General features: G+C 39.8%; 1 protein-coding gene and 1 pseudogene across 1 annotated transcript; both read right to left on the bottom strand.

Annotated features, from left to right (window-relative positions):
- Positions 1–3,096: 3,096 nt before the first annotated feature.
- On the bottom strand, positions 3,097–10,085 carry ATP6V1G1 (ATPase H+ transporting V1 subunit G1). Its single transcript, XM_012768813.3, has 3 exons — positions 9,875–10,085; positions 5,719–5,819; positions 3,097–3,903 (listed from the first exon to the last, which is right to left on the bottom strand). The coding sequence occupies exons 1-3, from the start codon at positions 9,954–9,956 to the stop codon at positions 3,730–3,732; spliced, it is 357 nt and encodes a 118-aa protein (XP_012624267.1). The 5' UTR covers positions 9,957–10,085; the 3' UTR covers positions 3,097–3,729.
- A 4,183-nt stretch (positions 10,086–14,268) lies between these two features.
- On the bottom strand, positions 14,269–21,841 carry LOC105873738 (actin-related protein 3-like; annotated as a pseudogene).
- Between the last annotated feature and the right edge of the window lie 902 nt (positions 21,842–22,743).

Genomic DNA, 22,743 nt, shown 5'->3' with positions numbered 1-22,743 from the left:
TGTTGAACAGTTGCCCTTAAGTCACCCAACTTGTATCGAACTTTGCAAGAAATAAACCTTTGTTGTATTAAGCCACTGAGATTTCAGAGTCTGTCCTACCTTGACCCATACAGCTATTAAACTTGTAATCAAGAATGATCAGTCTGAGAAAAGGACAGCAAATTTTAAAAATTAGGAAACATTTGCTGAGCACCTAGAACGTTCCAGACACCATATGGCATGCTTTATTTTTAAATATTCTTTTGTTGTTGCTATAGAACAGTGGTTCTAATGTGGGGGTGGTTTTGGCACCCAGGGGACATTTGGCAGTGTCTGGAGACATTTTTGGTTGCACAACTAAGGGGTTCTACCAGTACCTAGCAGGTAGAGACCAGAGACACTACTAAATAGCCCTGTGATAAAGCAAGCATAAAAAAGAAACCCACCAATTGAAACCCAGACCCTCTCTTCTCAGAGATAATCACTATTACATTTTTCCTACCTTCTAAATATATTCTGCACATGTAAGTATAGGCATGTGTATATCCTTATGTTCAAATTTAAACAAATCATATTGTTCTGCATATTTAGAGTTCATTTGGTATCAGAGTCAACATATCTGCTTGTCTTTGGTGGTGCAAGATGCTAATTTCTCAGGACAGACCACAATGGAAGACCCCCCCCTCCCTGAATTCCCAAGGAACTCCCGGAGCTTTTTTTTTTTTTTTTGAGACAGAGTCTCACTTTGTTGCCCAGGCTAGAGTGAGTGCCGTGGCATCAGCCTAGCTCATAGCAACCTCAATCTCTTGGGCTCAAGTGATCCTCCTGCCTCAGCCGCCCAAGTAGCTGGGACTACAGGCATACGCCACCATGCCTGGCAAATTTTTTGTATATATATTTTTTAGTTGGTCAATTTCGTTCTATTTTTGGTAGAAAATATTTTGGTCTCACTCAGGCTGGTTTCAAACTCCTGACCTTGAGCAATCCGCCCACCTCGGCCTCTAAGAGTGCTAGGATTATAGGCAGGCGTGAGCCACCAAGCCCGGCCTCTCCAGGAGCTTTTTAAAAATCTTCTTCCTGCCCCTCACCCCAATCCCAGATTGATTGAAATAGCGTAAGAGGGGCCTGAGCACCAACCAGTTCCCTGGGAACAATCAGTTTGAGAATTACAGAGCTCAGCCTTTCACCTGTGCCCTGGGGCTCAAGGCCTCCAGATCCATGAGCATCTGGCTCCTCTCCAAACACCAGTTTCTCCCTCTCTTCCTCCGCCAACCAAAACCACCTCCTCCCATCAGCCACCACTGCATCTCTAGCACCCTCACAGCCAAATCTTTTTCTCTACTTCCTTAACATTCAGTCTTCAAACCATTTAGGTTCCTTTCTCTCTGGTCACCAAGTGCTTGACTTGTCAGGTCTTATCTTGTCCTCTCGAATACCAATTACAGCCCTTTTGAAATACTCCCATCTTGCTGGCTTCTGTGAATAGTCATATAAATAAGCATAACTCTATTAATCCAGAATAAAAGCTATTGGACGCAACCAAGCTAAAAAGTAATGAGCCTAAACCAGTGAATTCAAGGGTTGTTCCTCCAGTTTGGGACACTGGTATTTGCAGCTAGCAAAGATTAGGAGTTGCTACCCTTATCAATACCTAGAGTAAAGCTTTGCAAAACTGGGTGTATCTGGGACACATTAAGATGAAGATGTTTACCATACATGCAAGTCGATATACTAAATAAGCGATTCAATGACTCAAGTTCAGGAGAAATGGGTTAGAAAGATAAACTTAGGTCTTCAATATAGGTTTAAAGCCATGAAATGAAGATGGTTTCATCAAGGGAATGTGTAGAGAAGTTCAAAAACAAAATCTTAGGACAAGTGAGTGGGAATCAGGCAGAGACTGAGAAGCAAGGAAGCATCCCACTGCAGATGCAAGCTCAGTAAAGAAAAGTGGTGGTTCAGGGAAGAAATGGTCAAGTAGAAAGAAGATCTGATTTCTCAATCAGGACATCACTGCTGATCTTGACAGTTTCAGTGAAGTAGCAAGACTGGAGTATTTGAACAGTAAAAAAATGAGAAAGCTCATAGAGTAAATCTTGAGGAATTCTACTATAAAAAGGAACAGAGAAATGGGACAGTGATTAGCGAAATATGGCCTGAGACCAAACCATCCTAAGTCACATTAAATACGAGATTTTTTTTAGAAGACCATGTGGAGACAAAAATGACTCAATCTTGGATGCTAACCCACCATGCTGACTTCTAATTAACCCTAGTCCCATAAATGCCTACTGACTGCCACTTTATTTACTGTCCTTAGTGTAAGACCATGTACTCATTACAAATTCTGCTCTTAATCAAAGCAACCTTGATGCTATCTCAAAAATTATAGGCCATGACACAAACATTATCACCTGTTCTGGAAGGTTACCTTTAATTGTCTCTGCAGAGCATGTACACCTTTCCCCTATGGTATATAAACACTGGGTCTGGGAGTAACCCTATGGAGATCCACCTATCTTGTGGCCACCCAAGACCATGCTTCTGCCCATAAGTTCTCAAATAAATCACCCTGTACCAACAAACTGGATGTGTCTTCCTTGTTCTTCGGTTTCTCAGGTCCTTCGGCATCTGGGGGCTATTCTGCACATGGAGCCCTTTCACAGAACAGACCATCTAATTATCTTGTATTTCAGAACAAGCAAGGAAATCTCATATTCTTTCAACTGATTCTACGTACCAAAGGTAGTTATTTTGCAACCACTTTCAGCTAACAGAGGGCCATAGGACATTCAACTCTAGTGTGCCAGTGCGAAGGTACTACAGGTATTACACATATCATTTAGCCTACAAAGAAGGAAACTTGCCCAAGGCCACCCAAAACAAGGTGTTCTAGAGAAAAGGCAAACTAACCTGTTTCTTGTTTTTCAAAACAGTTGTTAGGTAAAATCACAAGCAATTCCCTTCCTACTAAGATGTGTATCATGAACATTTTCTAATTAAGTATACAAATATGTATGTGATACATGTGCTGATTTCCCAAGTGAAGTTCTACAAAATATTTGGGTCAAAGTGCACTTTGCATTATCAAAAATGATGAACCAGAGGGGACAAAAATTCATGACAAAGAGTCTTTACTTTTAAATGAGTATCAGTACACCAAGTAATAACATGTAACAAGTTTTTGAATTCTATTATCTAGTAATTTTGAGTAAGAGAAACTAAAAGCAGCCCAAACAATTACACTAGTATTCACTGTTCTAACGATTAGCAAGAATGGACTACTTTCAGGTTAGCAGCTGCTTCACACAGGTTACAAATAACTACTTACTACTTTTTCATAGATAAAGCCCCTGACCTTCAAGAAAGCATTAGGGAAAAAAATTACTTAATCCCTTTCTTTCTTCAAAGAATTATTTTGTTTTGTTTTTTTACTAGATCTAAGAAAGAAAAAGTCAACATTGATATATATGGTAATTGAGCTAAAAGGCATAGGAAAACAGATAATGTATACCTATTAAATTTCTAAGAAATATGAGGTAAAAAGATGAAATCTTTAGATGAGCTCTAAGTCTATACAAAGAAGCTAGATTTGCTACTCTCCAAAAAGTGAAGGGATCTACTATATAATATACAGAAATAATTTAATGCCTTTCATAAAGAATGTAACTCAAGTTTTGCTAAAGCTTCTTATTCCATGTGGGCATCTAAAATGCCAATTCATGGAATAGGCACTTCTTTCTTCTCCTCCTATCCATTTATGCGGTAGTTTTCATGGATTTCTGGCCGGATGTCGCAGACAAAGGCCAAGAGGTTATCCAAGACTTCATCTCTGTTCTGACGGAAGTAGGTCTGGAGGATGGTCATCTTCTCCTGGGTCTCCTTCTCCACTTCAGTGCTGCAACTGCCATGAGAGCCCAGTGCCTGGAGATAGGAAGCAATGACACAGACATTATCACGACAATGCCCTGGTTGGTAAGAAATGTTTCATAAGCTATTTGCTAACTTTAGGGAGAAACTAAGGCTCATATACGAATGTAAATATTAATAGTTAGTAGACAATGTAACCTTGTGACTGCAGAGCACATGGGGAGTAGGTATTACTACATAGTAAGAGCCACATGTACCAAAAAGTAAACTGCACAGCATTTGCAATGCTAGGAAATTATCCCAGGGAGATACTCACATCTCTCCAAAGTCTAACGTGTAGCCTTAACCAAAGACTAGAATCTAAGAGCCAACAAATGAGGACCAGTTAAATTATGGCGTTTCTATACAAGAGAAGCTATATACTATTCAGCAACATGAGATGAACTGTAAAATATGCAGTCTAAGGGAGAACTAATTTTATACATATAATAATTTTGTTGTCTGACCCTTTTTTTACCCTAACCTGCTCTTGCTGTATTATATGACCATTAGCTTACAAAGCATTCTCTTATTACTTATTCCTCAAAACCTACAAGGAAGCTATTCACTCACCTTTGTTTTAAGAAGTGGCGGTCTCGCTTAGCTCAGTTGCCAACTCACCAACTCATAATATTTAAGTCCATAAACCATACTTGGGCAGGGGGGAACCCCACTATCTCATTTCCATGAATACGAACCATATGTCAAGCTCTAGTAAGTTGTCTCAAAAACTGAAGAGGCTACAATGGAATACTGCCAGAAAGACCAGACTTTGTACTTCACAATACAATACTGATACCACCTCTATAAGCAACTGCAGCAAAGAATGTAAAAATATGAAGACACGATGGCTGCCTTGACACAAGAGTACACATTGTTTTGTGGGCAGTATGACAATTTACAGCACAATCAGCTCCAGTTCAAGAGTCAGAAAAACATTTTAAGTTTTAGTAACACTGTAATCGCAAAATACAAAGATGATTGAACCTTTACTACTTAATGCTAGGAAGGAGGCATGTGCTTTCAATCACTAGACTTGGGCATGGAAGGGTGTGTGCTTGCTGCCACAGAACTTGAGAATGAAGCACACAAAGCAAAAGGCAGGGCTGAAGGAACAAGAGTCCTGAGCACATTGTTTAAGCACCGGATTAAGGTAAAGTTAGCCTTGCACTTGGGTTTTAAATTATACAGGTCAATAAATTTCAATTTGAACCAAGTTTAGTTGTTTTTTTCTGTTATCTGTACCCAAGAGTCCTGACAGAGTTCTTTTTCTCTGTGAAGCCCTCCTCCATCCTTTCCCCTTTCCAGAACTTTCCTTGCTTCCTTTGCACTCCCTGTGATCTGTTTTTGTACTATTATTATATGCACTGTAATACAGCCTATACTACTGGCAAATGTCTCTCTATATACTAAAGTCAGGCTCCGTTTGATTTGTTTGTGACCCTCACGGCACTTTTCACATTGGCAGATTCACATGACTTGCATTTTATTACTTGGTCTCCAGATAGTAAGCTAAGCCTCCTGAGTGCAGGGATCATGTCTACTTCTGGTCACAGCTGATCCCCACCATCTAGCACAGTACCTGGCACATGCTAACTGTTCAACAGATTTTGTTAAATGACTAAATAAATGAAAACTAGGATTCAATGTCAGTTAGAAAAACTGATCACTCTGAGACTCAGCCTGAGCATCCAATAAAACATACAATAACCAAATTTTCAAAATTCTACCAGAATCAGAATTTCTGAGCTATACTGGATATCTGGAGAGCCTGGGAAGAGGGGGAGCCTCAGGAAACTAAAGCAGTAATGAAAGCAAAGGGGCCCCCACCGCAGCTTCCTTGGCCTTGAACTCCTTCTCCCTCTGCAGGCGGTACTGTTCAATTTCAGCCTGAGCCTCTTCTTTGGCCTGCTTCAGCCTCCGGTTCTTTCCTGTTTTCAAAAGGGAGAGCTACATCAGGAAGTGGTTAAAAGTAGAAAAGCAAGCAGAGACTGTGATGGTACATTTTTACTGTAAACAAAGAAAAAAAACTTTAAGACATAGTCCCAAGAGATGTGCATGGGAAAGAGGGAGTTCAGAGCTAAGTAAAGGTTCCTGCCTCCTACAGGCTGTACTGAGCTAGCAAGTAGCTAGATAAAAAGAAATACCTTCCATAACTATAGCCCATAAAAACGATGGAAAAAACGTAGATTGTGTCAGAATAGTTTCTCAATCTCAACTACTAAGAACCAACATAAAATGGGTAACATTAGCCGCCTGGGGAACTCTTCCTTTTCTCACGAAGTAAACATCTAAGTATGCTGCTGAGTACAATTGGAGCTCTGCTCAGAAGCTTAGCAAGGAAGTTAATATGCTCCCAAAGGACATCAACCTAAAATCTAACTAATGAAACAGATGATGTAATACATTGGAAACTAAAACTCGGCACCTGACACAAGGAAGTAATGAAAGTGGTGACTGGGAAGGAATGCTGAATGGGGAGGACAGGGCAGTTAAGACTGTGCAAGCAGCTGAGAGATCTGTGGCGAAATGGGTGTTCCAGGGTAGTTTAACACAACACACAGCAGGAAAAAATCCCTAGGTTCTCTCAGAGCCTGTATGAAAACAGACCACAAGATCAGCCAACACATATTCTTTGCTTTCAATCTCTGCTTACCAATCAAACTTCTTGGATATGCAAATGGATAAAAAGAGGGGTGTCTTAGACCTATGGTCCCCAACCCCCAGTCAACAGACTGATAGTGGGTGTTAGGGACCAGGCAGCAGATCTCCACTAACCCCTACCCCATTCGTTGAAAATTTGTCTTCCATGAAACCTACGAAAGGGGGGGCACAGCAGAGGTGAGCAGTGGGCAAGGAAGCGAAACTTCATCTGTATTTACAGCGACTACCCATCCCTCACTGCCTGAGCAATGCCTGCCCAGCCACCCACCCCACCTGCGCCCATGGAAAAATTATCTTCCATGAAACCAGTCCCTGGTGCCAAAAAGGTTGAGGACTGCTGTCCTAGACAATCAACCTGAGTACTTATTTTACAGCAAAAGACATCCTGCATCTAATAATAAGCTTTGTTATCCCTCACTGTACACAGCAATTGTCCAGAGCCCAACTGGATGAATGAAAAGGAATTTAACCTTCCACATTCTGATCAAGAACAGAATTTTGGACCTGTAATGACCCCATGACATCAACATTCCATGACGCTAGTTTGAAACAATTAACAGGTCTCTGAGCACCCCAAGGACTATTTCTACAAGTCTGTATTCACTCCAGTATTATTTCAGGCCAACTACTATCAGTAGCTGATAGTAGTTGGCCTGCTAACTAGTAGAGGTGAGTTCTGCTCACCTCTACTCCAATCACTGGGCCATATTTCAAAGCCAAAGATCTCTAAACCAACTATCTACAAATAACATTCACAGCCCAAATATTATGCAGTTCAACATAGTTTCACAATAAATCACTCCCTACTCCCACAACTCCCTGAATTTTTGACTTAAAATGCCATTCACTGCCTTTCAGCAAACACCTTTAATGTTCAATTTTGATAGAATATTTAAACAGGAAATCGTATTTCTCTTGAATTTTGTTTTTCTTGAGTCTTACATATGGGAGGGAGAGTTCTGTTTCACTTCAGTGAAATAAACTATAAAACATAACACAAATCTTTTTTTTTTTTTATTTTAAGGCCCGAAGCAATGACTTCATGAAATTTTGGGGTTGCCTCTTCTCAATTAACTGGGCAAGTCAACCATAATTGCAGTCCAAGAAAGGCAATCATTTTTCCATATTGTAATATAGCTCTTCTGAATACTTCTATTCCTATTAAGGAATTCTGAGCCCGGCGCAGTGGCTCAGGCCTGTAACCCTAGCACTCTGGGAGGCCGAGGCAGGAGAACTGCTTGAGCTGAGAAGTTCAAGACCAGCCTGAGCAAGATCAAGACCCCATCTCTACTATAAATAGTAAGAAATTAGCCAAACAACTAAAAATAGAAAAAATTAGCCGGGCACGGTGGCGCCTGCCTGTAGTCCCAGTTACCCAGGAGGCTGAGGCAGGAGGATCGCTTGAGCCCAGGAGTTTGAGGTTGCTGTGAGCTAGGCTGATGCCACAGCACTCTAGCCCGAGCAACAGAGTGAGACTCTGTCTCAAAAAAAACAAAGAAAGAATTCTGAGATGCATATCAGCCATAAACTAACATCTTTAAAACAAATTCATACAGCAAATATGTAATAGCTCCCTGAAACACAGAAGATAGTGCACCAGGCTTGACAGGATAAAGAAAAGTGTAAATCATGTCCCCTACCCTCAAAGGCACTCAGAATTATTCTAATCACATTCCAAGTATTTTTTCCTATACTCAGAATTATTCTATTCACATTCCAAGTATTTTTTCCTACACTTCCCCCAAATAGTCTCATATCCTTCCCAAGAGATACAACTTCTGTTACTGATGAGACACCACAGGACAAGCTCTGAGAAGTCATTCTGGAAATACTCTACCAAAGGCATGACTGGAAATATTCTGGGAAGAACACAGAACTTTCCAGTCACCAAAGCAAGGAACGGCTTCTTCCCATCCCCAGCACCCTCCAAGAAAGTGTTTCCTGTGAAACACATAGCATCACACAACGCCTAATTGAGAAAGGAGAAGAGCCATGATGAAATCTACTTCGATGTTGAACAGAAGTCATATTAAGAGAAACAACAAGGAATTATTGAGATCAACATTTCCCCTTATCTTAGCCTTGCATGGGAAAGGACGCCTCAGCCTCAACTTTGTTGCTTCCTTGAATATGATCAAAACCATTTCTCCCCAAACCTCATTTTTCCCAACTGTAAAAGAGAGATAGAAACATCTTTCTCACCAGGTAAGAAATTGGATAAAGTTAGATACAGTCCCTATTCTCCAGGAGCTTAGTCTAGTGACTCAACCATATAAACAAAACATGCTATTGCACTGCAATAACAGAAGCAAGCACTTGGGAGGGACTCCTAGCCTAGAATGAGGGGAGGAGATAAGTCAGGAAAGGCTTCCAGAAAAACTGCTAAATTTTGAAATCTGATAGAAGACTAAGGCTTAAAGAACAAAGGGGAGGAAAATGGGAGAAAGCTCATCCGAGCAACGAAAACTGTGTGCAAAACCTTGCAGGTGAAAGAAATGAAGGAGAGTACTAAAAGTGGTATTAGGGAAGAATGCAAAGAGCCTCCTCCGCAGGCACTAGCTATTTGCCTGTAAGATGGTGGGGAAGTCATCACTTGCATTTTTAGAAGGATGGTTGACTGCAGTGAGAATGGATTGGAGGAGAATAAAATAGCTTCTTCCACTCCCCAGACTAGATTAGATTTACCTGTTAAATTCATTAGCAACCTCGAACTTCTCAACTCTAGCCCCCATCTCACCTGCAATGAACCAATTCAGGATCTGCTTCCTTCATTGGGACGCTGAATACCATGATGGTGAAGTCAAACATATGCACCAGGTACTGCTCTTATCACGTATTAGCCGCATACACACAAAAAAATATAAGGAACGAGTTAGGCTACTACGGGAGCTTCAGAGAAGTTGTGTCCTGAACTAAGAACTAGAGATAGGGAAAAAGTGGAAGACACACAAGCTTTGGCGACTGACTAAAGATGGAAAAAGGAGGAGGGAGAAGAGGCAGAGAACTCAAGATTTCTCGACTGAGCAACTGTGTTCATGGTGGCTCCCTTCGCTGAGGAGTAAGTGGGAAAGGGGATAGAGTTCCGTGTGGATAGCGTTTCACACGCCTCCAGACCCCCGAACGTTAACCCATTATTGTTTCCACGCCCAATTTACTATAAACATCGCGGCTTTCAGCCCAAAGAGCTTCAAAACACGCTAGTTTCTGCAACTATTACCACGCCCGCACCCCGCAGTTTTTCAGGCCTCATTTACTCCCTCCTGCGGCCTAGCCGCCTTCCTAAGACTCGCGCCACGCCTGGCCGCCCCACCCCGAAACTCACGCTTGCGGGCCTCAGACACCTTCTCGGCGGCCCGCTTCTCGGCCTGCAGTAGCTGCTGGATGCCCTGCGACTGACTAGCCATCGCGGCTGCAACTCTGAATCCGAGGCGACCAGCCTAAGTCGGCTCCGAGACCCTTTGGGTCAACTGACCCGGCCGCCCACAATCTGCGCCTGCGCCCTGCCCACAGTCACGTGATATACGCTGCGTCGTGTCAGCTGACCGCTCTAGGAGTCCCGTGACTAGGGCGGGACGTGGCGGGGCGGAAGTGGGAAAAGGGAGTGCCCCCACTGCGCTTGCGCAGGGCTCCTGTGCTCCCTTCCCCCGGCCGCCAACCCAAGCTGGTTTCAAAGGCTTGCTATCCTTTTGCTGTTTCAGTGCCTGTAGCAGGGGCCTTGGGACCGTGTATGGCCGTCTGGATCGTTGAGTGCGGCATTTTGACTTAGCTCCTTTGAGCCTCCGACTCCTCATACGTTAAAAACGGGGTTAATATTAACACAACAAAGTGACTATAATCAACAATTAGAGTATACTTTAAGATAAGTAAAAGAGTGGAATTGGAATGTTCCTAACACAAAGAAATGACTTCCTCAGGAGATGGATACCCAGTTACCCTGATTTGATTAATTCACATTTATGCCTGTATCAAAACATCACACGTACCCTATAAATATCTACAACTGTTATGTACCCATAATAATTAAAAAAGTAAAAAAATAGGGTTAATAGTATAGTAGGGTTATTATGAGGATTAAATAAATTAACACATGTAACTAGCTTAGGACCTATTCACTACTCACAAAAACTTACATATCTGGCCTTCCTGTGATAGTGATTTTTCAACAAAAAATAATAAATGACCTAGTGTGTCTGGTCAGTGAAGATTCATCTCAGATCTGGGCTCGGTGGTTCATGCTTGTGGTCCCAGGTACTCAGGAGGCTGAGGCGGGAGGATTGCTTGAGTCCAGGAGTTTGAGACCAGCCTGGGCAACACAGTGAGCCCTCTGTCTCATATATTTAAAAAAGAAAATTCACCTCAAGTGACTGTTTCTAGAGACTATGCAGGGCCACTGCACATGATTGGGCAGGTTGTGAACTGCACAAGGAGGCAAGACTGGCTAAAATCCAGCCCAACTCTCTGCATTTGGCCCAAAGAGAGCACCTTCTTAAAATCTATATAAAGGCTTTGTAAGGTCCCGGGGTAGTAACGTAATCCTGTGACAAAATCTAGGGTGAGGGCATGACTTGCCCCATGGGAAACTCAAGGAAGAACTGAATGCCCCACCCCCACTCCCACATGAGGTTTCCATCTGGCCTCTGGCTCAGGTGACCACCTTATTATACATTTTTCACATTGGGATTGAAAAAGAAAAGAAACTTTTTATCTGAGGAATGGGAGCCCCCTTCAGTTATCAGGCCCAGAGAAGCATTGAAAGGCAAGAGCAAGCATGTCTCACTTTTCCCTGGAGCTAAATAAATTACTTCTTGAAACCACTTGCTATGTGGGCTCTAGACTATTTTTTATTTTGCTTTGAGAGGCCTTTGTTACGAAAGGGTGTTTAAAGGCCTCCAAGCAGACAGGACTACAGGTGCCCGCCCCCACACCTGGCTAATTTTTAAAGTTTGTAATATTGCCCAGGCTGGTCTCAAACTTCTGATCTCAAGCCACCCTTCCACCTAAGCCTCCCAAAGTGTTGGGATTACAAGAATGCAGGTGTGAGCCATCAGGCCCAGTTATGGAGAGCTTTTGAGGCAGAAAGAACAATTTGGGCAGAAGCCCCTGAGGCAAAAGAGAATATGGAATGTTGTAGAAAGAGCAGTGAGGCTGGAGTGCACACAGGGAGGGGGGAGAAGGTTCTGAGATGAGGCTAGAGAAGCAAACTCGGGCCTGCTAAAGACTTTGATCTTTATCTTAAAAGCAATAAGAAGCCAGCAGAAGAGTAGCAGGAGTGCATTTGAAGAGCTTGCTCTTGCTGCATCTGCAATAGTGAGGGCCGAAGCTTGTGTGTGTCCTGCTTTTTTGTTTGTTTATTTTTTTTAACAAATGAGGCTTGGGCCAGGTGACTCATGCCTCTAGTCCTAGCACTCTGGAAGGCTGAGGGGGGAATTGCTTGAGCTCAGAAATTCAAGACCAGCGTGAGAAAGAGTGAGAACCCATCTCTACTAAAAATAGAAAAATTAGCTGGGTATGGTGGCGCATGCCTGTAGTCCCGGCTACTTGGGAGGCCGAGGCAGGAGGATCACTTGAGCCCAGGAGTTTGAGGTTGTAGTGAGATATGATGATGCCACTGCTCTCAGGGTGACAGGATGAGACTCTGTCTACAAAAAAAAAAAAAAAATTAAAAATTAAAATAAATGAGGCTTGATCTCTAATTAAATATAATTTAATTTCCATACTTTTTTCAACATTGAGATTGACAATGTCAGACTTTACCTAAACTCTATGCTCCTGGAAAACAGCAACAGTTAAGACATCTCCATAGTCCTCCCCATCCTTTTATGTTCCTGGAAATCACTTTCCTAGAAGAACCAATCCTTCCCTTAGTTTAGATAACACTCCCTGCTATAAGCGTCACAGATAACTCCCATGTTTGTCTGTGACAAGGCCAAATATAGACCCTTCAACTCCCAAAATATTAACTAAGATTAGAACTATTTGTGCCCCTGAAACTAGCTAGACACAAAAATAAGCATTTCCTAGTCAGCCGGCTGAGACTTCCCCTGATTGCAAAACAATTCCAACTGTGTATCACTCGCCTGTCACTTGTCTGCTCCTCCCTATAACCGTGTAAGGCAAAGCCACCTTGCCTCAACACCTTGATCGTCACATCTGGATGGCTTTTCTCTATTGAAATAGCCTGAATAAAATAATCCCCTTAATTATCTCATGTATTTTGTCTTTTTAAAAAATTCAGTTTTAAATTATTCACATCACTTTTTCTTCGTGATCTAGATATTTTAAAAGCCAAGAAAATTAACTTTCAATGATATGTTAGGGACTGCCACACAAAAAAATTTTCAAACTGCAAATAAGTTACACAAATGAAACTAACAAATAGATATCCAGTTACCAAAATGAAAGCACTCAACATATTAAAAGTTCGCAATAATTTGTATAGAACACATAAAAAAAAAAATCAGCTTGCTAACCAACTGTTGTGAGTTTAGAGAACTATTGCAGAGGTTTAAAGACAATAGTTAACCTATAAAGAGATTAAAGAGCTGAAGATAAGTATTTTTAATGTGCTTTTGTTAGAATGATAGCTTTTAAATATGTGAATTTTGATAATTAAATTATTGGGTTTTTAAAAAATAAGGAATGATACCACAGAACTACAATACTGGTCTTTTTCTTTTAAATCGAGAAACAGAGTTCAAGTAATCCAAAACCACTAGCAGGCATCAGTTAATCCAATATACCAGCTGTTAGTTCCAGGGGGAGAGAGGAAAGGAAGTACTGTGTTTCCCCGAAAATAAGACCTACCCATAAAATAAGCCCTAGAAGGATTTCTAGGCATTTGCGCAATAGAAGCCCTGCCCTGAAAATAAGACCTAGTGCTGGGCGTGACTACGCTGCGTATCTGCACAACCCATGAATTTCGTTGTGGAGTGGTCAAGAAGAGAGCAGCCCTTCTCATCTGCCCCATGAGAGCTCTATTGCTCGACATGAGAGATTGCGGCCAATGGTTCTAAAGGAAAACAGAGTCGCAAGAAATTCAGGATGGAATTCGGGGTTTGGAAAGTTACGATGATGTTCCAAAAGAAGAAGACTTAACTATAATTGAATAAATGTAGACTGTTGTACCATACTTAATAAAAATAATAACACATCCCCTGAAAATAAGCCCTAGGGTGTCTTCTTGAGGAAAAATAAATATAAGATCTGCTTTATTTTGGGGGAAACACGATACTTCATGAAGTCACTCAAATCCTGTGAGTGTGCAGGCCAAGTCTCATGAGGCTATTATTTGAATTTATCCTTTCTTTGCCTTTTTCCCCTCAATATATAAAAAGCATGAAATATAAACAAGCTCTTCCACTGCACACTTAGAAGTGTACATTTCAAGCATTATGGAGCTATCTACACCAAAAAATCCCATCAAATCTTGGATAATTCATTACTATACAAAATATCAGGGCACAGAAAGAACTAAAATCCACTTCTTTTTGTTAACACATAACATTCAAATATTTAAAGAAAAACACTTAATCATTTTTGCTCTCTTCTACACCTGCATGTTGATAAGCTTATTAAAATATTCCTGTATAAATCATGTTTGGTCTTACTCTTTCAAGGCAGGTGTAAAACCTCAACACCAGCCATCCACACAAAACAGATAATCAGAAAGATGATCTCTTCCCCACCTCCCTAACCCCAATAACTATGAAGTCAGGTTTAGGACAGGATTCCAAACACTGGATTGTGATGACAAATGCTAGGTTCAATTTCTTCATGATCCTTTTTCCTGCGGCATACTTGGTAGAACTCAGCCATGGAAGCCAGTATTGATCCCTTGAATCAAATCGCATATCACTGCCTGTGATGTGTGATGACTTGTACATCAATAGGTTCTGGCTTCAATCTACTGACACTCAATTCCTCACTTCATTTCAGCCGGGCATCTTACAGTTCTTTTCAAATCTCTTTGCAAGTGATGTCCAAAGTCCCTGAACATGATTGAACCTCCAGAGAGGACAATATTCTTGCAGAGAGGATGTCTGACATCAATAGGGCAATTCTGAATTACTTCATCTACAACTTCTGAGATAGGTTGTGTAAAGTCTGGATTAGCAAACTCTGGAGAGATCTCAGGTCCCAAGAATCTCTCATACAAAACATCAGTGGAAAATTCTTTCTCTGAGATAGCATTCATTCCAGCATACTATTTAATAATCTCTTTGACCCATCTGTGTCGTACTTGTTAAATTCTTTTACAAAATCTGGGCAGACATAACTATAGCAATCCTTTACTGCCTTAGCAGTTTCTAAGGATTGTTCTGGAGGGATTCCTACTTCTCTGTCTCTCAGTAGTTGCTGAATAAAATGTGTTTCATCTCATCCTGTGATTGGAATGTGTTCAATACAGCTACTGATCACAACCCTTCAGCCATGAGAGTGCCATGAATGACTCCAACTCCACTGCCTATAACCTACAGGTCCATATCCATTCTCCTCTTTGTCTTGAGGTCCAGGATGTAGCTAAGATAAGAACAGCCTGCACCGCAATGCACAGGTCTGGAATACCAAAGGACTCGTGCACTTGGGTTGTTTCCACTTCCTTGCAATAGTGAATTGTGCTGCCATAAACATCCAGGTGCAGATGTCTTTATTGTAGAATGCCTTTTGGATAAATAAAATGTGGTATATGCGTACCATGGAGTACTATGCAGCTATAAGAAACAATGGTGATATAGCACCTCTTGTATTATCCTGGGTAGAGCTGGTACCCAATCTACTAAGTGAAGTATCCCAAGAATGGAAAAATAAGCACCACATGTACTCACCAGCAAACTGGTTTCACTGATCAACACCTAAGTGGCCATATAGAAATAACATTTATCGGGTGTCGGGCAGATGGGAGAGGGGAGGAGGGGATGGGCATATACATACATAATGAGTGTGATATGCACTGTCTGGGGGATGGACACCCTTGAAGCTCTGAGTTGAGGGGGGAGGGTGGGCCAAGGGCAACATACGTAACCTAAACATTTGTACCTCCATAGTAAGCTGAAATTTAAAAGAAAAAATGTTTTTTGCTCTTTTAGGTAGATGCCTAATAGTGCTATTGCTGGATTGAATGGTATTTCTATGTTTAGCTCTTTGAGATATCTCCATACTCTTTTCCACAGAGGTTACACTAATTTGCAGTCCCAAGAAGAAAGTAATTGCTGTATCAGTTTGCTGCGTGAGAAACAAAAAAAGCCAACACAGCAGCTTCGCGGCCGCTTTTGTTATCAGTCCCCTGAAACAGAGGAAAAAAAGCCATTTCTACCCTTGAAAAGCACCAAGTAACTTTCCTGCCACCCAACATTTCTTTCCTCCCTCTGTGTGCTTTGGCCTTTGTCTCTTTTTTCTCTCTGTGTCTCACTCACTCTCTCTCTCTGTCTCTCTCTCTCTCCATATATATATATATATACCTTTCTGAGGAAAATAAATATACTTTGAGTTCTGTATATCTTAATCACTGTCTAAGAATTATTTCTATCCCCAAGTCCCCAAGTAGGGACTTACACCTTAACAAATACCATTTTCTTTTAGAGAGCCTTTCTCTGTGTCTGTTATTTATGTTGATGCAATTTGGAGTCAGAAATGGGACCAGAATTAAGATTCTTGGAACCCATGTGCAGTACTCATGTGAGTGAGCCCTTTAAGCTCTTCACTTCCACAGCTTGCCTTTTCTGCCCTAGGGAGTCTTCTCGCAGGCTGAGCCTCCCCCTTTTTTTTGGTAGAAGCTCTTTGACTTTACTTGGGATCTGATTTGGTTGCCAAGCTTCCTTATGAAAGGACCTTGCATCCCTCTTGGGACTATGGAAGACTTTTGTCTTTTTTGGCAAGCCCCTTTCTGGTATGAGGACAGCGTTATCCTAGAGAGGACCCTGGCTTCTGCAGGACTCATGTTCTGTCTGCAAGGCATGTCTGTTCTGGTGTTTCCCTTTGTTTTTTCTGTGCACCTGATATAATCCTTTGTTTGGTCTGCACCCCAGCTTAACATTTGTGAAACAGTCTTATTTTGGTTTCATTTGGGTTCTGTTATGAATGTCTGCAAATGATTTGGCTCTTTTACTTTTCCATACTTGTTTCTGAACATCTTCCAAGAGCAAAAAATAAACCTTCTAAATGATGGGCACAGGTGGGCCAATTAAAAGCCACGAGGGCAGTCGCCAGCTACTATAAGGGACTCTTGTCTCTGAAGAAAACGTCTCCCGTGTTAAGATAAACCGGCCATGGACAGGCAAGATTACTGCTAGGGCGCCTGCCAGTCTCAAGAAAATTTCCATGCGACTAGGGAAAACTTGGTCACAGGTCAGACAACTAGGGCAAAGACCATCTGCCAAGTATTAAAAAGTATCCTGTGCCAGGGACTCTGTAAAACAAAGCACCAGTCCAAACCCCTGACATTCCCAATAAGGTTTATAGGATTTTCTTCTTGCTTTAAGAAATTAATAAGAAATGGGATGGGATCCTCAAGATTCTAAGGTATGGCAAACCCTCTAGGATTCCAGAAGCCCATACATTCAAAATTTATGGTCCATTCTCATGCACATTTTTAAAACGGATGGGCAAATAACAGCAAGAATAATTTATGACCATTATGGGAATTATTTGAATTCTCTAAGTTTGTTTTTCTTAGAAAACCTCAGTATTAAACAGTCTGAATATTCTATGCATATAGAGGCATTTAATTCCTCTGTTTTTTCTGTTTAGTCTTAATCTGCTGACTTTTTTACTTATATTAAGATAAATCTGTTATATTAAGATAAATCTGTAAGATAAAGTCCACTTGGAGGTTTATATTTTCATCAAGCCCTAACTGAACTATAAACAACAGTTAACCAAAACAAATGATTTGAAACTGAACAAAGTGGGGGAAGCGTAAAAGAGGCTTTTAAAAATCAAACTATGGAAACTGCTTTGCCCAAAATTTGGTCCACAGCCTTCATAATCTTGCCTGTCAGGACAAATCAAATTTTTAAGTTTAGCCATATGAATATGAACTTAATTTGTCCCATTTTGTCAGAGATGTAATTTGGATCCAACTGTCTTTTTATAAACTGGTGAGTTTATATTACCATGTCTTACTGTCTCAAGACTAGAATTTTAAAGTGAAAACTGTAAGATTTTTATTTTTGTTCATTTGTATGTTTTTATGTTTTTGTGCCTATATACTTAATGTATAGATGATATTTAATTTACAAAGAGCTCCATTTTATTGGTGTGAAGGAAAATAATTAGGTGCTTAAAGCAAATAATTCATCAGAAATGTAGTAATTAAACTAAATGCTTTTAAGTTATTGTGTCTTGGGTAAATCTTGGTAAGTAAACTAATTTTAAAATTATTGGTAAAAATAAATATAGAAACGTCTTCAGAATTGTTAGCATAAATTTTGCCTAGGTTTACTGCTCAAACGGGTTTATATTTGTCTCTGATAGCTGTTTTAAGGTCATAAAACTATAAATGCACCCTTAAAAGCAAAATTATCTTTGATTGTGAAACTCTTTGATGGATAAGACTGGTTTAATAGTGTTGATTTAATGAAAACAGCTGTATCTTCTGAGTAATCAGGAAAATACCCGTATGTTTAACTTTAGGGGCCTTACTTAGGTGAACACCTGGCATTCATATTCTATGAAAATGGTTACCAGAAAGACAACTCAAAATAATGACTAGCTGTATCTAATAGAGCTCAGTTTTCATAAATAATCTAGGTATAATTGTTAAAAATAAATAAATAAGGTAAGTACAAATGAGATAAATGTTTATAAAATGAACTTTTTCATTTAAAGTCTTAAAGTTGTGTTAAATTAAGTAATAGAAACTTATTAAATGTCTGGGTAATTTCCAAATAAAATAAAATACTGAAATATAAATTGCTGAACTTAAGTGTAAGTTTTCTTGGCTTCCTAAATTTTATAAAAAGACAATAGATATTTAGGTCTATTAATAAATGTCTTCTTACACATTGAATGATTGTTCAATGAGAATGCTCATGTGTCTGAAATTATAAGATATATATTCATAAGCTGTTGGTATGTGATAGACAGTTCAAAATTGCTTACTTCCTTAGTTTTCACTCAAAATCAAAGCTATTAAGAGTTAAAAATTCTAATTAATATACATATATAATTTTACATAAGAAGTGTATAAGAAAGGTAAGATATATTATTGATAAAAAAATTTTTAAGGACATGAAAATATATTTTTATTACAAAAGAATAATTTTGTCTAATTTGGAGGTTATTTAAAGATTGTTTCAAAATATATATTTAAGAAGAAAATAAAAATAAGACAGAAAGAAACAAGTAAGGAGGAGAGATACAAAGAAAGTTATAAATATGAGGATGTACTTTTTATAAGAAAGGTTAAACAAATAGCTTTGTGCATTCTGGGAGGCCGAGGTGGGCGGATTGCTCCAGGTCAGGAGTTCGAAACCAGCCTGAGCAAGAGCAAGACCCTGCTCTACTAAAAATAGAAAGAAATTAATTGGCCAACTAATATATACAGAAAAAACTAGCCAGGCATGGTGGTGCATGCCTGTAGTCCCAGCTACTGGGGAGGCTGAGGCAGCAGGATTACTTGAGTCCAGGAGTTTGAAGTTGCTATAAGCTAGGCTAATGCCACAGCACTCACTCTAGCCTGGGCAACAAAACAAGACTCTGTTTCAAAAAAAAAAAAGAATCTTGGGTGGTCAAGTAATTTTTATCCTAAGGTACAATGATTGATTGTTTCAATATGAAAAAAGAAGAAAGTACAGAACAAAATTAAGGCTCAAGCAAGTCATAAAAGGTTTGAGCAAGTTGCAAAATGTTGGTGAAAGATTAATCTTGTGAAATAAATTTTTTTGTGTAATCAAACTGACTAAAATTAGAAGAAAATTATTTATAACTTTTTCTGAAATTCAACACAATTTTGATACAAAACCAGTTCTCTATGTTTAAGTAATGAAGTTTTCTTGGAGTATAATCTGCTTTTGATAAAAAATAAATCACAAACAATTTGAGGTTTTAACTCTGAAATCTGTTTCTTTACGTTTTCAAACATATTCTGAACTGCATCTTTTTCCTGTTTTCCAGTTTTTGTTTAACTTCCCTAATTCTAGGTTTAAAATGCTATCTGTTTCATTTAAAGCGGTAATTTCATTTCTCCAAATGAAATTGGAGAAATTGAAGTCTTTCATTTGAAGCTTTTCAGATTTATATCTCAGAAGTTCAACTTTTGCTGCATCTTGCCGCATGTGGTTTGCAGGTCAGGAGTCATTGCCTACGGCTCTTCCTCCTTCTCCCCTGGCGAGGGTACATTTTTTGTTTAATTAAAGTAATGACTGTCTCCCTCAACTTTCTGGTCAGCTCTTGTATTTTTTTCCTCTGGTTCTAACTCTGCTGTTGTGGCCTAATGCTGAAATGTTTGTCTTGAAGGCTTAGAAAAGCACTGTTTTCCTGCAAGTATAACTTGATTCTATACCATTGCTTTTCTATTTATGTCTGAATTATTTTATGTAGCCAAGAAATTGTATATGCTTTTACTTTTTCTAAGAGCCAAATATTCCCCTTCTCAAGGTACTAGTTCTCTTGTTCACTTCTTCTACAATATGGTGTATATTCATAACCTTGAACACACACTCTTACAGTATCTAATTGAATTCAAATACCTTTCCATCAGGTTCAATTTTCAGGTTGCTTGAATGGGCTTTCCATAGGGAAAAGCAATCACACTGCAGGAGTTTTTTTCTTTATCTTTTGGTAATTGGCCTAGGAAACAAGATTTTATGTTTTATCAGGACAATTTTCTGTGCTTCTTGCTGTCTTTTTTTTTTTTGAGACAGAGTCTCGCTCTGTCACCCTGGCTGGAATGCAGTGGTATGATCACACCTCACTGCACCCTCAAACTGCTAGGCTCAAGCAATCCTCCCACCTCAGCCTCCTAGAGTACTAGGATTACAGGCATGAGCCACCGTGCTCAGCCTTCGTGTTGGTTGGCTTTATCAGGTTTTTGATTACTTAGGAAAACTGAGTTTTAAAAGAGTTATGGTTTGTGTTTTTTTATATCCATGTAACTCCCTGCATTTGCTTTTGAAATAATTTTAATTGTCATTCTGATTAAGTGAATGACTATTATTTCATAATGATTTGTGATTCTGTTTTAATTAAATATTTTATAGCTTTTGACATCTTTGGCAGGCTTCCCCAGTATCAAAGTTTTAAATTAAGTGTTTCTGACCTAGAATTAGCTTTGAGGTTTTCTAGTGAGGCCCCTAGAGAGCCACAAAGGATGTATCTCTCATCTAATGGAGATGTTAAACTAATTAGGCTTATTTGATGTATTGAATTTTATGGGAAGCATTGGAGGCACAGATGGAATCAAATAACAAAGTGATGCTAAATCTTCTTTAAGTTATATTTATATGGCTATGTGTTTTTTTAAATTGTTATTTATTTATCTTTTTAAGAAACAGAGTCTCACTTTATCACCTAAGCTGGATTATGGTGGCATGATCACAGCTCACTGTAACCTCCCTACCTGGGCTCCAGGGATCCTTCCCCCTCAGCCTGCTGAATAGCTGGGACTATAAGCATGTGCCACCAGGCCTGGCTAATTTTCTTTTTTAATTTATACAGAGATGGAGTCTCACTATACTGCCCAGTCTGGTCTCAAACTCTTGGCTTCAAGCAATTCTCCCATCTCGGCCTCCCAAAGTATTGGGATTACAGGCTTGAACCACTGCACCCAGCCTATATGGATATGTTATTGATGTAAGTGTTCTAATAATTATGTAAATTTATAAAATTCTGGTAGTCCTGGGGTGAGGTTTTCAGTCATGATTCTGGTTTTTATCTTAACATGCCGTATGCAATAGAAATAACTGAATTTCCTTGTCAATTACTGAACTCTGAACATATTTTTAACCATGGCTGTTCTATTAGGTTATTAAGTATAGAATGTCCGATTTCATTAAGAACTAACTTTGACCGTTGATATCTTTGACATTTCACTTTGACACTTCTTGTTTTTTTTTATTGTGAAGGCACATCCTCATTCTTTCAAATGCTTAGGACATCAGAACTTCACTTTCCTCAGTTCTAAATGGGATAATACTAAATATCTCACAGGTATTTGTGATGATTAAATAAAGCAATGTGTGCTAAGCAACCTGATACATAATTTCTTATCAATAAATCTAACTCTGTCCCTTACCTGAGATCTTCTACAGATACTGGCACCTACAGACAGTTTCTGTCTTTTGGTCACCATGGCGACCCTAGGCAAGCTATAAATTTCCCCTAATGAAGCTGAGATATTTTCACTTTTCCCTGCTGTGCCTGTCTGTGTCTTGGATAGATTAAAAACTCTCAGAGGAGTCACATTTTAGAATATGCAATCTGACCATTTATAATCCACATCACCCACTATGATGTAGGCAAAGACAATCAAACAGGAGAAGTAGAAAAGGTTCCATTCAGTCTTCCCTGAGCACCATGAGGCTTCTGTGTTTTTGGTGGTTTAGGAAACAGCTGGAGGGTGGGACTAAGAATAATGGGAATTGTTGGTTGGCTTTGGAAGGAAGTGCGTTTGGCCAGCTGGTGTAATTCCAGAGGCCACGAAGCAAGCTCTCGTGCCCTGCTGTTCTTCACTCCACCTTCCCTTTGGGTTTGTGATTCATTCTGACTGAAAGTGGCAGGCACACCTGGAGTACCTGGTTGTACCAGGGCCTGAGCTGAGTGTGAGGGTCTCAGATACGAATCTGTCATAAGGAGCTCACCAGCAGCAACATAACTCTCCTTCTTTGTAAGATGAAGTTGTTGGACTAGTGACTTCCAAATCCCCTCTCCCCTTGAGTTTCTGTCAATTATCAGAGGAACTCCTATGAAGAAAGGCTTTACCTGAAGATAAGGATAAGGAAGAGAGATGATTGAAATGTGATGGATTTGGGGGAACATTATCAAAATACTCACCTGGCATCTCTCTTTCCATAAGTTTAAAAGAACTATCACGTCAAAGGGACTCTGGCATGTGGATAAGTCGTGTGCACTGCTGAGGTCCAGAGTGTCTGGGCCAGATGTCTGTAGTCTGTTCTGCTTTAACATTCGTTTTGAAAATGCAAATTTGTTCCAATGCAATTGATATATTAGAGAACAATTTGAGCATAATGCAAA

This window comes from Microcebus murinus, chromosome 12 (genome assembly GCF_040939455.1).
Source record: "Microcebus murinus isolate Inina chromosome 12, M.murinus_Inina_mat1.0, whole genome shotgun sequence".
Lineage (NCBI taxonomy): Eukaryota > Metazoa > Chordata > Mammalia > Primates > Cheirogaleidae > Microcebus > Microcebus murinus.
Note: the sequence above shows the minus strand (reverse complement) of the source record. Positions and strands in the feature narration are given on the sequence as shown.

Coding starts and splice junctions, on each gene's coding strand:
- ATP6V1G1 (XM_012768813.3), bottom strand. CDS start 9,956: ATGGCTAGTCAGTCGCAGGGCATCCAGCAGCTACTGCAGGCCGAGAAG. Junction 5,820..9,874: donor GGTGTCTGAGGCCCGCAAGC/GTGAGTTTCGGG, acceptor TTTTGAAAACAG/GAAAGAACCGGAGGCTGAAG. Junction 3,904..5,718: donor TCAAGGCCAAGGAAGCTGCG/GTGGGGGCCCCT, acceptor TCCTATCTCCAG/GCACTGGGCTCTCATGGCAG.